The sequence below is a fragment of the Canis aureus genome, chromosome 18 (assembly GCF_053574225.1).
Source record: "Canis aureus isolate CA01 chromosome 18, VMU_Caureus_v.1.0, whole genome shotgun sequence".
Taxonomy (NCBI): Eukaryota; Metazoa; Chordata; class Mammalia; order Carnivora; family Canidae; genus Canis; species Canis aureus.
Genome location: NC_135628.1, coordinates 59,883,440 through 59,897,796, shown reverse-complemented (window position 1 = coordinate 59,897,796; position 14,357 = coordinate 59,883,440). Strand labels below are relative to the sequence as shown.

The 14,357-nt window shown below is 41.8% G+C and overlaps 1 protein-coding gene across 1 annotated transcript; it reads right to left on the bottom strand.

Moving 5' to 3' along the window:
* Positions 1-12,800: 12,800 nt before the first annotated feature.
* Positions 12,801-13,736, bottom strand: LOC144288421 (olfactory receptor 2T27-like). Its single transcript, XM_077855924.1, has one exon. The coding sequence runs from the start codon at positions 13,734-13,736 to the stop codon at positions 12,801-12,803; it is 936 nt and encodes a 311-aa protein (XP_077712050.1).
* Positions 13,737-14,357: the final 621 nt, after the last annotated feature.

Here is a 14,357-nt window from a genome sequence, read left to right as displayed (position 1 = left end):
CCTTTTTTTTCTTCTTTTTTTCCCCTCTCTTTTTTCTCGTTTTTCCAGTACAACACGTTTTTGGCCACTCTGCACTGAGGAAAATGACTAGAAGGAAAACCTCACCTCAAAAGAAAGAATCAGAAACAGTCCTCTCTCCCACAGAGTTACAAAATCTGGATTACAATTCAATGTCAGAAAGCCAATTCAGAAGCACAATTATAAAGCTACTGTGGCTCTAGAAAAAAGAATAAATGATTCAAGAGACTTCATGACTGTAGAATTTAGATCAAATCAGGCCAAAATTAAAAATCAATTAAATGAGATGCAATTGAAAATGGAGGTCCTGATGATGAGGGTTAACTAGGTAAAAGAACGAGTGAGCGACATAGAGGACAAGTTGATGGCAAGGAAGGAAACTGAGGGAAAAAAATAAAAACAATTAAAAGATCATGAAGAAGGGTTAAGGGAAATAAATGACAGCTTCAGAAGGAAAAATCTACATTTAATGGGATTCCCGAGGACACCGAAAGGGACAGAGGTCAAGAGTGTGTATTTGAACAAATCATAGCTGAGAACTACCCTAACTTGGGAAGGGAAACAGCCATTCAGATCCAAGAGATAGAGAGGATCCCCCCTAAAATCAATAAAAACCATTCAACACCTTGACATTTAATAGTGAAACTTGCAAATTCCAAAGATAAAGAGAAGATCCTTAAAGCAGCAAGAGACAAGAAGTCCCTAACTTATGGGGAGAAGCATTAGGATAACAGCAGACCTCACCACAGAGAATTGAGAGGCTGGATATATTCAGGGTCTGTTAGGTGTTCTTTTCCAAAATGTCTCTTATGTTTCTTTTTTTATATATATATAAATTTATTTTTTATTGGTGTTCAATTTGCCAACATATAGAATAACACCCAGTGCTCATCCCATCAAGTGCCCCCCTCAGTGCCCGTCACCCAGTCACACACACCCCCCCCCCCGCCCACCCCACTCCCCAGTTCATTTCCCAGAGTTAGGAGTCTCTCATGTTCTGTCTCCCTTTCTGATATTTCCCACTCATTTTTTCTCCTTTCCCCTTTATTCCCTTTCGCTATTTTTTATATTCCCCAAATGAATGAGACCATATAATGTTTGTCCTTCTCCGATTGACTTATTTCACTTAGCATAATACCCTCCAGTTCCATCCATGTCGAAGCAAATGGTGGGTATTTGTCATTTCTAATGGCTGAGTAATATTCCCATTGTATACATAAACCACATCTTCTTTATCCATTCATCTTTCGATGGACACCAAGGCTCCTTCCACAGTTGACTTGGTCAGATATTAAATGTAGGCTGCTCTCTTTCATCCTAGGTGAGTTGCAGAGTGGTGTCACCTCATCACTCCCAAGTAGATGGAGAAATTCAGGCTCTCCCCTCAGCATCCTTTGATACCACTCTGATTAGGAAGGGAGGACCACCTTCTTGCTCTCCCAGTGACAGTGTGGGATGGATGTGGGGGGCCTCATTGCCCCTAGGCAGTGGTGAGAGTCTTGGCTCTCTGCTAAGCTTCTTCTGTCCCGACTCTAGTGTGGGTGGGGAGAGCACCTTGCTATGGCCAGGTAGAGGTCAACACTCCTAGCAGAGTCTCTCCTGAGACCACAGAGGGGGATTGACATGGTAGGATCCTCCACTCCACCTTTCTAGTTTTCTGTCTTGCTAGCTAGGCTACCCTTTTCCTAGTCCTTTGGCTAAGAAAATCAGATTTTTCATAGGGCTTTAAGGTTTCTTGTTTGTTTAGTTAGTTGGTTTTGGGTTTTTTTGTTTTTGTTTTGGTGGGGGGTTGTTTGTTTGTGCTTATTGGTGTTTCTGGATTGCAGGCTTCAATGAGGCTCCTGGGCCCAGCACCCAGTGTAGGATATAAAAGCCAAAAATAAAACCCAGGAAATGTACCATTATTGTTGCTCCTCAGGTCCCAAGATCCCTAGCAGTCTACCTTCTTATACCCACTCTTTAAAGTCTTCTGTTTGTTTTATATGTAACATCCAGGGATATTAGCTATATGGTAGGAGAAATAGGAGGAGTGCTTATCCTCCATCTTGTCCAGGACCGAGAAGTCTATGACCACAGTTTTGACACTATACGTTTTTGGTTTAGTATCTCTGCAGGGAACAGTAATGCCAGTCCAACTTGGCACACTGTTTATTAGTAGATTATTTAGTAGGTTATTTCCATGTAAACTGATTTTATTTATGTTAGAAGTGTCACCCAGGATGGTTACAAGACTGTCCCTGCAGTGTTACTGGAAAGATTTTCCTGAAACTTACATGGAAACATCCTTGCCTGATCCTAATCAGAGCCTATCGGATCCCATTTAATTTAATAAGTAGGCCAGCAGTTTACAGATGGATGTCTTTTTAAGGGTACTAAAAACAGAGATAGAGCCAAAAACCAAACAAAGAAACAGAAAAAGACCAAACAAAACCTAAAGACTAGAAGAATCCATTAAAAAAAATCAGTTCATAAATAAGAGTGGGTATTGACTGTTTAACAACCTCATTGTTTAGTGAGCTGCTCATTGTTAAATCCAGTTGTTTTCCTGTTCACTATTTCCTCTCTCTTTTTCTGCAGCAGGAATCTGATGCTGATCCATGCTTTTTAGAAGTCTCTCCTATCTACTGTACTGGAATTCTCTGATTCTAGTAAAGTTGGCTAGCAGAAATACAAACATTGCCACATTGCCATAAAGTACAGCACTTGAAAAATCCTCCATTGTGACATTTCTTTATCGACTTCAAAGATTTTAAATTCTCTGATCTAGGATACCATGTAGCCCAAAATGTAAGGTGAATTCTTTAAAAGAAAAACAAATTCTAGAGAAATTTCAGGCATTGGTTGAATATTTGCATTTAGATGACCTTTACAGATTCTGCCTTAAATTTGTAAGATTTTTCACAACATGAAACAGCCTCTGGAGAATCCATTATAATCTGTATTACCCTCCATACCCAGAATACCCTGTGGTCATTTGCAGTACAGTGATCTTGTTATTGCCATAGGTTTTATCACATGCAAAGCACTCTTAATTGTTATTGGGGTATTTTTTTAATGAGTGATTTTTTTTCACAACAGTTTTGTTATTTAGACGTGATGTTAGACTCTAGATAAAGGAGTTTCTGTTCCTGATAAGAAGGAGTTTCTTTAGTGGATAGAAGGTTCAGTGAGTTTCTTTGACTTTGAACAAAGGAAGGATAAAACAGCCTTAAGTAAGTCAGCATATTTTAGTTCCAAGGTTGTGCTAGAGGGACAAAGAGTTAAGTACAGTTACCCACAGGAGACTGTCTACACGAGGAGAGTTGTCTGTGTGCTGTGGAAGGAAGGGCGGAATACAGTCACCCTTCTGCTGCTGTGCTTTCCATTAGCAGCTCAAATGGAACCTTGGACCAGTCAGTCTGCAAACTAATAAGACCATGATGAGTACAATATACTTTGATAATTTTACTTTAGAAACAGTGAAGTCATTTTCCTCTGTGTATTGGTGATAATTCTATTAAGAGTGGATCACTGCCAGTGCCAACCAAGTAGTAGGTTGTAGGTATGGCTTGCAGAATCCACAAAGCAGTGTTTTAAACTTAATTCCTTATCTTAAAAAAAAGATATTTTATTTTGTGATTTATGGAAAAATTGAGAAGGTTAGTACACAGAGTTCCTCTATGCCCTAGATTTGCTGTTACGGACAACTTACATTGGTATAGTACATATGTTACAATTAATGAACCAATATTGCTGCATTATTAGCTAAAGTCCATAGTTTAGATTTCCTTAGGTTTTGCCTAATGTCCTTTTTCTCTTCTGGGATCCCATCCAGAAGAGCACATTATATATTTTTTTATGTTTTTGTTTTTGTTTTTATTTTTTCTTATTTTTATTTTTTATTGGTGTTCAATTTACCAACATACAGAATAACACCCAGTGCCTGTCACCCAATTACTCCCACCCCCCGCCCGCCTCCCCTTCTACCACCGCTAGTTCGTTTCCCAGAGTTAGCAGTCTTTACGTTCTGTCTCCCTTTCTGATATTTCCCACACATTTCTTCTCCCTTCCCTTATATTCCCTTTGACTATTATTTATATTCCCCAAATGAATGCGAACATATAATGTTTGTCCTTCTCCGACTGACTTACTTCACTCAGCATAATACCCTCCAGTTCCATCCATGTTGAAGCAAATGGTGGGTATTTGTCGTTTCTAATGGCTGAGTAATATTCCATTATATACATAAACCACATCTTCTTTATCCATTCATCTTTCGATGGACACCGAGGCTCCTTCCACAGTTTGGCTATTGTGGCCATTGCTGCTATAAACATCGGGGTGCAGGTGTCCCGGCGTTTCATTGCATCTGCATCCTTGGGGTAAATCCCCAACAGTGCAATTGATGGGTCGTAGGGCAGGTCTATTTTTAACTCTTTGAGGAACCTCCACACATTTTTCCAGAGTGGCTGCCCAGTTCACATTCCCACCAACAGTGTAAGAGGGTTCCCTTTTCTCCACATCCTCTCCAACATTTGAGGTTTCCAGCCTTGTTAATGTTCCCCATTCTCACTGGTGTGAAGTGGTATCACATTGTGGTTTCGATTTGTATTGCCCTGATGGCAAGTGATGCGGAGCATTTTCTCATATGCATGTTGGCCATGTCTATGTCTTCCTCTGTGAGAGTTCTGTTCATGTCTTTTGCCCATTTCATGATTGGATTGTTTGTTTTTTTGGTGTTGAGTTTAATAAGTTATTTATAGATCTTGGAAACTAGCCCTTTATCTGATATGTCATTTGCAAATATCTTCTCTCATTCTGTAGGTTGTCTTTTAGTTTTGTTTACTGTATCCTTTGCTGTGCAAAAGCTTCTTATCTTGATGAAGTCCCAATAGTTCATTTTAGCTTTTGTTTCTTTTGCCTTCGTGGATGTATCTTGCAAGAAGTTACTGTGGCCGAGATCAAAAAGGGTGTTGCCTGTGTTCTTCTCTAGGATTTTGATGGAATCTTGTCTCATATTTAGATCTTTCATCCATTTTGAGTTTATCTTTGTGTATGGTGCAAGAGAGTGGTCTAGTTTCATTCTTCTGCATGTGGATGTCCAATTTTCCCAGCACCATTTATTGAAGAGACTGTCTTTCTTTCAATGGATAGTCTTTCCTCCTTTATCGAATATTAGTTGACCATAAAGTTGAGGGTCCACTTCTGGGTTCTCTATTCTGTTCCATTGATCTATGTGTCTGTTTTTGTGCCAGTACCACACTGTCTTGATGACCACAGCTTTGTAGTACAACCTGAAATCTGGTACTGTGATGCCCCCAGCTATGGTTTTCTTTTTTAAAATTCCCCTGGCTATTCGGGGTCTTTTCTGATTCCACACAAACCTTAAAATAATTTGTTCTAACTCTCTGAAGAAAGTCCATGGTATTTTGATAGGGATTGCATTAAACGTGTAAATTGCCCTGGGTAACATTGACATTTTCACAATATTAATTCTGCCAATCCATGAGCATGGACTATTTCCATCTCTTTGTGTCCTCCTCAATTTCTTTCAGAAGGGTTCTATAGTTTTGAGGGTATAGATCCTTTACATCTTTGGTTAGGTTTATTTCTAGGTATCTTATGTTTTTGGGTGCAATTGTAAATGGGATTGACTCTTTAATTTCTCTTTCTTCAGTCTCATTGTTAATGTATAGAAATGCCACTGATTTCTGGGCATTGATTGTGTATCCTGCCACGCTACTGAATTGCTGTATGAGTTCTAGCAATCTTGGGGTGGAGACTTTTGGGTTTTCTATGTAGAGTATCATGTCATCGGCGAAGAGGGAGAGTTTGACTTCTTCTTTGCCAATTTGAATGCCTTTAATGTCTTTTTGTTGTCTGATTGCTGAGGCTAGGACTTCCAGTACTATGTTGAATAGCAGTGGTGAGAGTGGACATCCCTGTCTTGTTCCTGATCTTAGGGGAAAGGCTCCCAGTGCTTGCCCATTGAGAATGATATTTGCTGTGGGCTTTTCATAGATGGCTTTTAAGATGTTGAGGAATGTTCCCTCTATCCCTACACTCTGAAGAGTTTTGATCAGAAATGGATGCTGTATGTTGTCAAATTCTTTCTCTGCATCTATGGAGAGGATCCTATGGTTCTTGGTTTTTCTCTTGCTGATATGATGAATCACATTGATTGTTTTACGGGTGTTGAACCAGCCTTGTGTCCTGGGGATAAATCCTACTTGGTCGTGGTGAATAATTTTCTTAATGTACTGTTGGATCCTTTTGGCCAGTATCTTGTTGAGAATTTTTGCATCCATGTTCATCAGGGATATTGGTCTGTAATTCTGCTTTTTGGTGGGATCCTTGTCTGGTTTTGGAATTAAGGTGATGCTGGCCTCATAGAACGAATTTGGAAGTACTCCATCTCTTTCTATCTTTCCAAGCAGCTTTAGTAGAATAGGTATGATTTCTTCTTTAAACGTTCAATAGAATTCCACTGGGAAGCAATCTGGCCCTGGACTCTTGTGTCTTGGGAGGTTTTTGATGACTGCTTCAATTTCCTCCCTGGTTATTGGCCTGGTCAGGTTTTCATTTCTTCTACTTCCAGTTTTGGTAGTTTGTGGTTTTCCAGAAGAGTGTCCAATTCTTCTAGGTTGCCTAATTTATTGGTGTATCGCTGTTCATAATATGTTTTTAAAATCATTTGTATTTCCTTGGTGTTGGTAGTGATCTCTCCTTTCTCATTCATGATTTTATTAATTTGAGTCTTCTCTCTCTTCTTTTTAATAAGGCTGGCTAATGGTTTATCTATCTTATTAATTCTTTCAAAGAACCAACTCTTGGTTCTGTTGATCTGTTCCACAGTTCTTCTGGTCTAGATTTCGTTGAGTTCTGCTCGAATCTTTATTAACTCTCTTCTTCTCCTGGGTGTAGGATCTATTTGCTGTTTTTTCTCTAGCTCCTTTATGTGTAAGGTTAGCTTTTGTATTTGAGTTCTTTCCAGTTTTTGAATGGATGTTTGTATTGCGATGTATTTCCCCCTTAGGACTGCTTTTGCTGCATCCCAAAGATTTTGAACGGTTGTATCTTCATTCTCATTAGTTTCATGAATCTTTTTAATTCTTCCTTAATTTCCTGGTTGACCCTTTCATCTTTTAGCAGGATGGTCCTTCACCTCCACGTGTTTGAGGTCCTTCCAAACTTCTTGTTGTGATTTAGTTCTAATTTCAAGGCATTATGGTCTGAGAATATGCAGGGGACGATTCCAATCTTTGAGTATAGGTTCCGACCCGATTTGTGACCCAGTATGTGGTCTATTCTGGAGAAAGTTCCATGTGCACTTGAGAAGAATGTGTATTCAGGTGAGTTTGGATGTAAAGTTCTGTAAATATCTGTGAAATCCATCTGGTCCAGTGTATCATTTAAAGCTCTCATTTCTTTGGAGATGTTGTGCTTAGAAGACCTATCGAGTATAGAAAGAGCTAGATTGAAGTCACCAAGTATAAGTGTATTATTACCTAAGTATTTCTTCACTTTGGTTAATAATTGATTTATATATTTGGCAGCTCCCACATTCGGGGCATATATATTGAGGATTGTTAAGTCCTCTTGTTGGATAGATCCTTCAAGTATGATTTAGTGTCCCTCTTCACCTCTCACTACAGTCTTCGGGGTAAATTTTAGTTTATCTGATATAAGGATGGCTACCCCTGCTTTCAATTGAGGACCATTTGAATGGTACATGGTTCTCCAACCTTTTATTTTCAGGCTGTAGGTGTCCTTCTGTCTAAAATGAGTCTCTTGTAGACAGCAAATAGATGGGTCCTGCTTTTTTATCCAGTCTGAAACCCTGCGCCTTTTGATGGGGTCATTAAGCCCGTTCACGTTCAGAGTTACTATTGACAGATATGAGTTTAGTGTCATCATGATATCTATTCAGTCCTTGTTTTTGTGGATTGTTCCACTGAACTTCTTCTTAAAGGGGAATTTTAAGAGTCCCCCTTAAAATTTCTTGCAGAGCTGGTTTGGAGGTCACATATTCTTTCAGTTCCTGCCTGTCTTGGAAGCTCTTTATCTCTCCTTCCATTTTGAATGAGAGCCTTGCTGGATAAAGTATTCTTGGTTGCATGTTATTCTCATTTAGGACCCTGAATATATCCTGCCAGCCCTTTCTGGCCTGCCAGGTCTCTGTGGAGAGGTCTGCTGTTACCCTAATACTCCTCCCCATAAAAGTCAGGGATTTCTTGTCTCTTGTTGCTTTAAGGATCTTCTCTTTATCTTTGGCATTTGCAAGCTTCACTATTAAATGTCGAGGTGTTGAACGGTTTTTATTGATTTTAGGGGGGAATATCTCTATTTCCTGGATCTGAATGCCTGTTTCCCTTCCCAGATTAGGAAAGTTTTCAGCTAGAATTTGTTCAAATACATATTCTGGCCCTCTGTCCCTTTCGGAACCCTCAGGAACACCAATTAAATGTAAGTTTTTCTTCCTCAGGCTGTCGTTTATTTCCCTTAATCTATCCTCATGGTCTTTTAATTGTTTGTCTCTTTTTTCCTCAGTTTCCCTCTTTGCCATCAACTTGTCTTCTATGTCACTCACTCGTTCTTCCACCTCGTTAACCCTCGTCGTTAGGACTTCTAGTTTGGATTGCATCTCATTCAATTGATTTTTAATTTCTTCCTGATTAGGTCTAAATTCTGCAGTCACGAAGTCTCTTGAGTCTTTTATGCTTTTTTTTCTAGAGCCACCAGTAGGATAGTGCTTCTGAATTGGCTTTCTGACATTCAATTGTAACACAAATTTTGTAACTCTGTGGGAGAGAGGACTGTTTCTGATTCTTTCTTTTGAGGTGCGGTTTTCCTAATAGTCATTTTGGTCAGTGCAGAGTGGCCAAAAACAGGTTGTATTCGGAAAAGGAGAAAAGAGAGGAGAGAAAGAAGGAAAGAAAAGAGAAAAAGAAAAAATAAGAAAGGAAGAAAAAAGAAAAAAGAAAAAGAGAAAGAAAAAAAGAGTGGGGGAAGCAAACAGAAATAAAAAAGCAAAAAAAAAAAAAAAAAAACGAAAACAAAAACACGGGTAGTATCTTCTGATTCTGTATACTGTAAGTCCCTTGTCTTCCCCTGGAACTTGTCCTTCTAGCTGGTCTTCTGGGGGAGGGGCCTGCTGTGCTGATTTTCAGGTGTGAGCACTTGGGGGAGCTGCTCTGCCCCCTGCCTGGTGCAGGGCTCAGTGGGGGATGTTTACCCCGTGAGGCCCCAGGAGGAACAACCGCAGTGGCGGGGCCAGCTCTGGAGCCCTGGAGTCAGCCCCCACAGGAACTCCGGAGCTCTCCGTCTGCAGGGCCTGGAGGCTCCGGGCGGGGCCGCTGATCTGCTCAGCTGGGGCAGGAGCGTCCTCGCTGTCCTGGGCCCTCCCGGCCTCTGCCTGTCCCAGGGGAGGCCGGATCCTGGGCTGTGTCCCGGCGCCCTGGGCTCGGGGCCTGCGCTGTTGGATTCGCTCCCGCCCCGCAGCCCCCTCCGCGGAGCCGCCCCCGAGCCCCCCCGATCTGCTCCCGCCCCGCAGCCCCTCCGCGGAGCCGCCCCCGAGCCCCCCGAGCTGCTCCCGCCCCGCAGCCCCCTCCCCGGAGCCGCCCCGAGCCCCCCCGAGCTGCTCCCGCCCCGCAGCCCCCTCCGCGGAGCCGCCCCCGAGCTCCCCCAAGCTCCTCCCGCCCCGCAGCCCCTCCGCGGAGCCTCCCCCGAGCCCCCCGAGCTGCCCCCGCCCCGCAGCCCCCGCCCCGCAGCCCCCTCCGCGGAGCCTCCCCCGAGCCCCCAGACCTGCTCCCGCCCCGCAGCCCCCTCCGCGGAGCCGCCCCCGAACCTCCGATCCGCTCCTGCCCCGCAGCCCCCTCCGCGGAGCCGCCGCCCGAGCCCCCGAGTTGCTCCGGGTCCCCCCGTGCGCGCTGCAGCCCTTAGGGAGCTCGGCGCACTCTCCCGGGGCGCAGGTGTCTGTTAGTGTCCCCGGGAGCCCCAGGGCATCCCCGCCCTCCTGGGTCCTGCTCCACCTCCCCGCGAGCCCCTTTCCGCCCGGGAAGGTCGGTGCAGCTCCTGCTTCTCCAGGACGGGGCTCTCCTGTCCTGGGGACACTCGCCCCGGCCTCAGCCCGGCTCCTCGCGGGACCCCTCCCCCTTGGAGGCCTTTTGTGTCTTTATTTCTTTTTTCCTGTCTTCCTACCTTGATTGATAGAAGCACGAACTCTTCTCACTGTAGCATTCCAGCTGGTCTCTCTTTAAATCTCAGGCTGAATTCGTAGATTTTCAGGATGATTTTAAGGTTATCTAGGTAATTTGGTGGAGACCTGTGATTTGGGGACCCTACTCTTTCTCCATCTTTCCCCTCCCTCCTATTATTATTATTATTATTATTATTATTATTATTATTATTATCTATTTACTTTGACATTAAGTTTGGTTTCTTTCCATTATTTCATTTTTCATTATTGATCTGTTCTGCTTTTTCTGTTTTGCCATTTATTTCCTCTAGTGTATTTTTACTTCAGTTGTTGCATTATTCAGCTTTGACATATTCATTTTTTCTTTTCTTTTTTCTACGTCCATGTTAAAGCTCTTACTGAGCTCATCCACTCTTCTCAAGTTCAGTGATATTTTTACGTCCATTACTTTGAGTTATTTATCAGGCATATTGCTTATCTCCATTTCATTTACCTTTTTACTATATATATATTTTTTGTTCCTTAGTTTGGATATATTTCTCTGTTACCTCATTTTGATTCTTTGTTTTTTTCTATGTATTGAGTAGGTCAGCTAGATCTTCTGGTTTTAAAAGTAGTGGCATGTGTAAAAGATGTCCTCTGCTGCCTTATAGTGAATGCCATTAGTCATTAGAATCGGGCACCCTAGCAGTATCCCCTGTGAGGATAGCTTGTACTCTCCTCTTGTAGCTGAGCTGCAATTTCCTTCAGCTTAGCTACCTACAATGGCCAAGTTTGCCTCTTGTGGATGAATGTTGAGAGGCATGGATGTGGCTGCTATGAGCTTCCTGGTTGGGGGGCTGGCAGTCAGCCTAGCAGTCTGCAATAAGTCTTTCTGCCACATTTGTGAGTGCATCAAATGGTAGATATTCCTCTCAGCACCGCCTGCTAAGAAGCCAGGTTGCTGGAACTGCTCACATGATGATGTGTGGGCTATACCCCATTTACTTCACGGCAGGAGTTATTTCAAAAGGATGCATGCCAAGGTGAGAGGTTGAGATGATGCAGGTTTACAAGGGAATGCCAGGTTTGCAGGTTTGCAGGTTTGCAAGATGATGCAGGTTTGCAAGGGAATGCCATGGTGCATAGTGCTAGCAATATTTATGAAGAGTGTATTGTTGGCTCTCTTGAGACTCTAACTATCTTGATCATGTTAGAAAAAAAAGGATATGACACCTGCTAGCAATTTTTTTCCTTAAAAAATGTAAATGTGGGCAGCCCGGGTGGTTCAGGGGTTTAGTGCCACCTTCAGCCCAGGACCTGATCCTGGAGACCCGGGATCGAGTCCTACGTTGGTTCCCTGCCTGGAGCCTGATTCTCCCTCTGCCTGCCTCTGTCTCTGTCTCTGTCTCTGCGTGTGTGTGTCTCATGAATAAATAAATAAAATCTTTTAAAAAAAGAAATCTAAATGTTCCTACTCCTCCACCACATTTTATAAGATTAGCCAATGAATCTTCTTTACTATTCTCCAGGCACTTTTAAAACTGCTGCTTTTGTGCTGTGTCTTGGGATGAATTATTTAGTACACTGTTTCATTAAAGGTGTGTCATTGTTATCCTGTTATCCATTAGCTCTTCAAGAATTTAGCCAGCTATTTTTAAGCTCATAAAGTTAAGCACTACTGGTTTTCGAAGTCAAACATTATGAGGACTTCTTCCCAGTGCAGGTCCCCAGTACCAAGACACTTGGTGTGGAGTCTGATCGTCTCAAACCTTTATGCTTGTGATGTTCCTTTCATTTTTCCATCAATTTCACTAAGGTTACCAATCGTGTCTCCTATCCTTTCCTTTTTGATGTAGTCTTCTCTCTGTGAATAACTATGAAATGTTTTTGTTTGTTTGTTTGTTTTGTTTTCTCTGCCAGTTGACTACAGGTTGTTTTCAGAATTAGTTGCATAGATGTAGCTGATACACCACTTTGTCCATGATGGGAGGTAAGATCAGGATCATCCTAATCTTGTCCTTCTATATATTTGCTATTTCTACCCAAAAAGATTCAAGAATGTTGAGTTCAATTTGAGACCTAGACATTGATTATTATTTAATTTACAAATATAAAATAAAATCTCATATTTGACTAAATTTAATTTTTAAACTTAAAATAATTTTATTAAATTTTATCCCCTAACTGAATAATGTCCCAAAGGTATTTATTAGTAAAGAAACCTACATTGGAGTACTTGAAAATCACATATGAAAAGTTCTATTTACATAGATCTGCAATCACCTTGCTTTCCTGAAACCAACAACACCATGTTGGTATCTCTCTTTTTTTTTAAGATTTTATTTATTTATTCATGAGAGACACAGAGAGAGAGAGAGAGAGAGTCAGAGACACAGTCAGAGGGAGAAGCAGGCTCCATGCAGGAAGCCCAATGTGGGACTCAATCCCTGGACTCCAGGATCACACCCTATGCCAAAGGCAGGCGCTAAACTGCTGAGCCACCCAGGATCCCCCATGTTGGTATCTGAAATACCAATTTGAGAATTGGAATACCAATTCCAACTCTATCATTGTCCATGCTGTAAAGATGTCCTTTACACAGCTGGGGAGTACTTTTCAACTACTAAGATGTCACACATTTCCCCATAAGCTTCCTGAGAGCTGCCACCACCTCTTTGTTCCTCAGGCTGTAAATGAGAGGGTTCAACATGGGTGTTAGAATATTGCTGAATACAGAAAGAGCTTGGTCCTGCTCCGCACTGTGGGAGGAAGTGAAAGACATATAGATAAATATGTTTGGGCCAAAGAAGAGACTCACCACAGTTAGATGGGAAGAGCAGGTGGCCAGAGTTTTTTTCCTGCCTTTGACAGAGTTCATACGAAAGACAGTGAGGAAGATGAGAGTATAGGAAACAGTGATGAGACTGAAAGGTACAACAAGCAACACAATGCTTGTCACAACCACCACCAACTGATACAATGAAGTGTCTTCACAGGAGAGCTTAATTAGGACTGGGACCTCACAGAAGTAGTGGTGGATCTCCCGTGATCCACAGATGGGAAAATGCATAGGGTAGACTGTATGGATAAATGAACTTACAGAGCCTCCAATCCAACACCCAAAAATCATGTGCATACAGACCCGAGGGCTCATGATAATGGGATAGCGCAATGGGTTGCAGACAGCCACATAGCGGTCATAAGCCATGAGAGTCAAAATAAGGCACTCTGACATTCCCAACATCAGGAAGAAGAAACTCTGTGTTCCACAACCAATCCATGATATTGTCCTTTCCCCTGTGAAAAAATTAGAAGCCATCTTTGGAACAATGGTGGAAGTTAATGTCAAGTCAATGAGGGAGAGTTGACTGAGGAGAATGTACATGGGCGTATGAAGCTGAGAGTCTCCCCAAATCAAGACAATCAGAAGTATGTTTCCCAGGAAGGCAAAGATGTAGATGAAGATGATCACAAGGTTGAGAACAATAGAATGCTGAAATTCAGGAAAGAGTCCCACAAGGATGAAGTCAGTTACTGAGGATTCATTTCCACCCACCATGCCTCTAAAAGAAATGCAACAGGGTTGGAGGACAAATCAAATGTATTAGAACAGATGATGATCAGTATAGGTATTATATCAATAGTTGGATGTAAAATTTTATATTTTCTCCCCAACTTTAGAATCTCATATTTGCCATAGTCTCATCAGAGATATTTCACTATTTATTGTTGAGCAATTGCCTAAATATTTCTTAGATAATATTAGAAGAATTGATAACTTCAGTGCCTCTGTTGAGTGTATTTTTTTCTTCTTTGCTTTCTTTCGCTTTTCTTTCTTTCTTTCTTTCTTTCTTTCTTTCTTTCTCTTTCTTCTTTCTTCCTTTCTTTCTTCTTTCTTTTTCTTCTTTCTTTCTTTTTTTCTTTTCTGATTAGAGAATCTTGTAATAACTATGCATCTATTTCCTATAAGTATGAACCTAAAAATTCTGTATATTATTTCTGATAGTTATGGATCCTAGTTATTAGCTCTTGTATATGGGGGGAAGGAACATCAAATTAATCCATTTAATTTCACTTTAAAATCGCAAATTAGGGCAGCCCAGGTGGCTCAGCAGTTTAGCACCACCTTCAGCCCAGGGCCTGATCCTGGTGACCCAGGATTGAGTCCCATGTCTGGCTC

Bases quoted from the DNA above. Each gene is read 5' to 3' on its own strand.
- LOC144288421 (XM_077855924.1), bottom strand. From the start codon at position 13,736: ATGGTGGGTGGAAATGAATCCTCAGTAACTGACTTCATCCTTGTGGGA.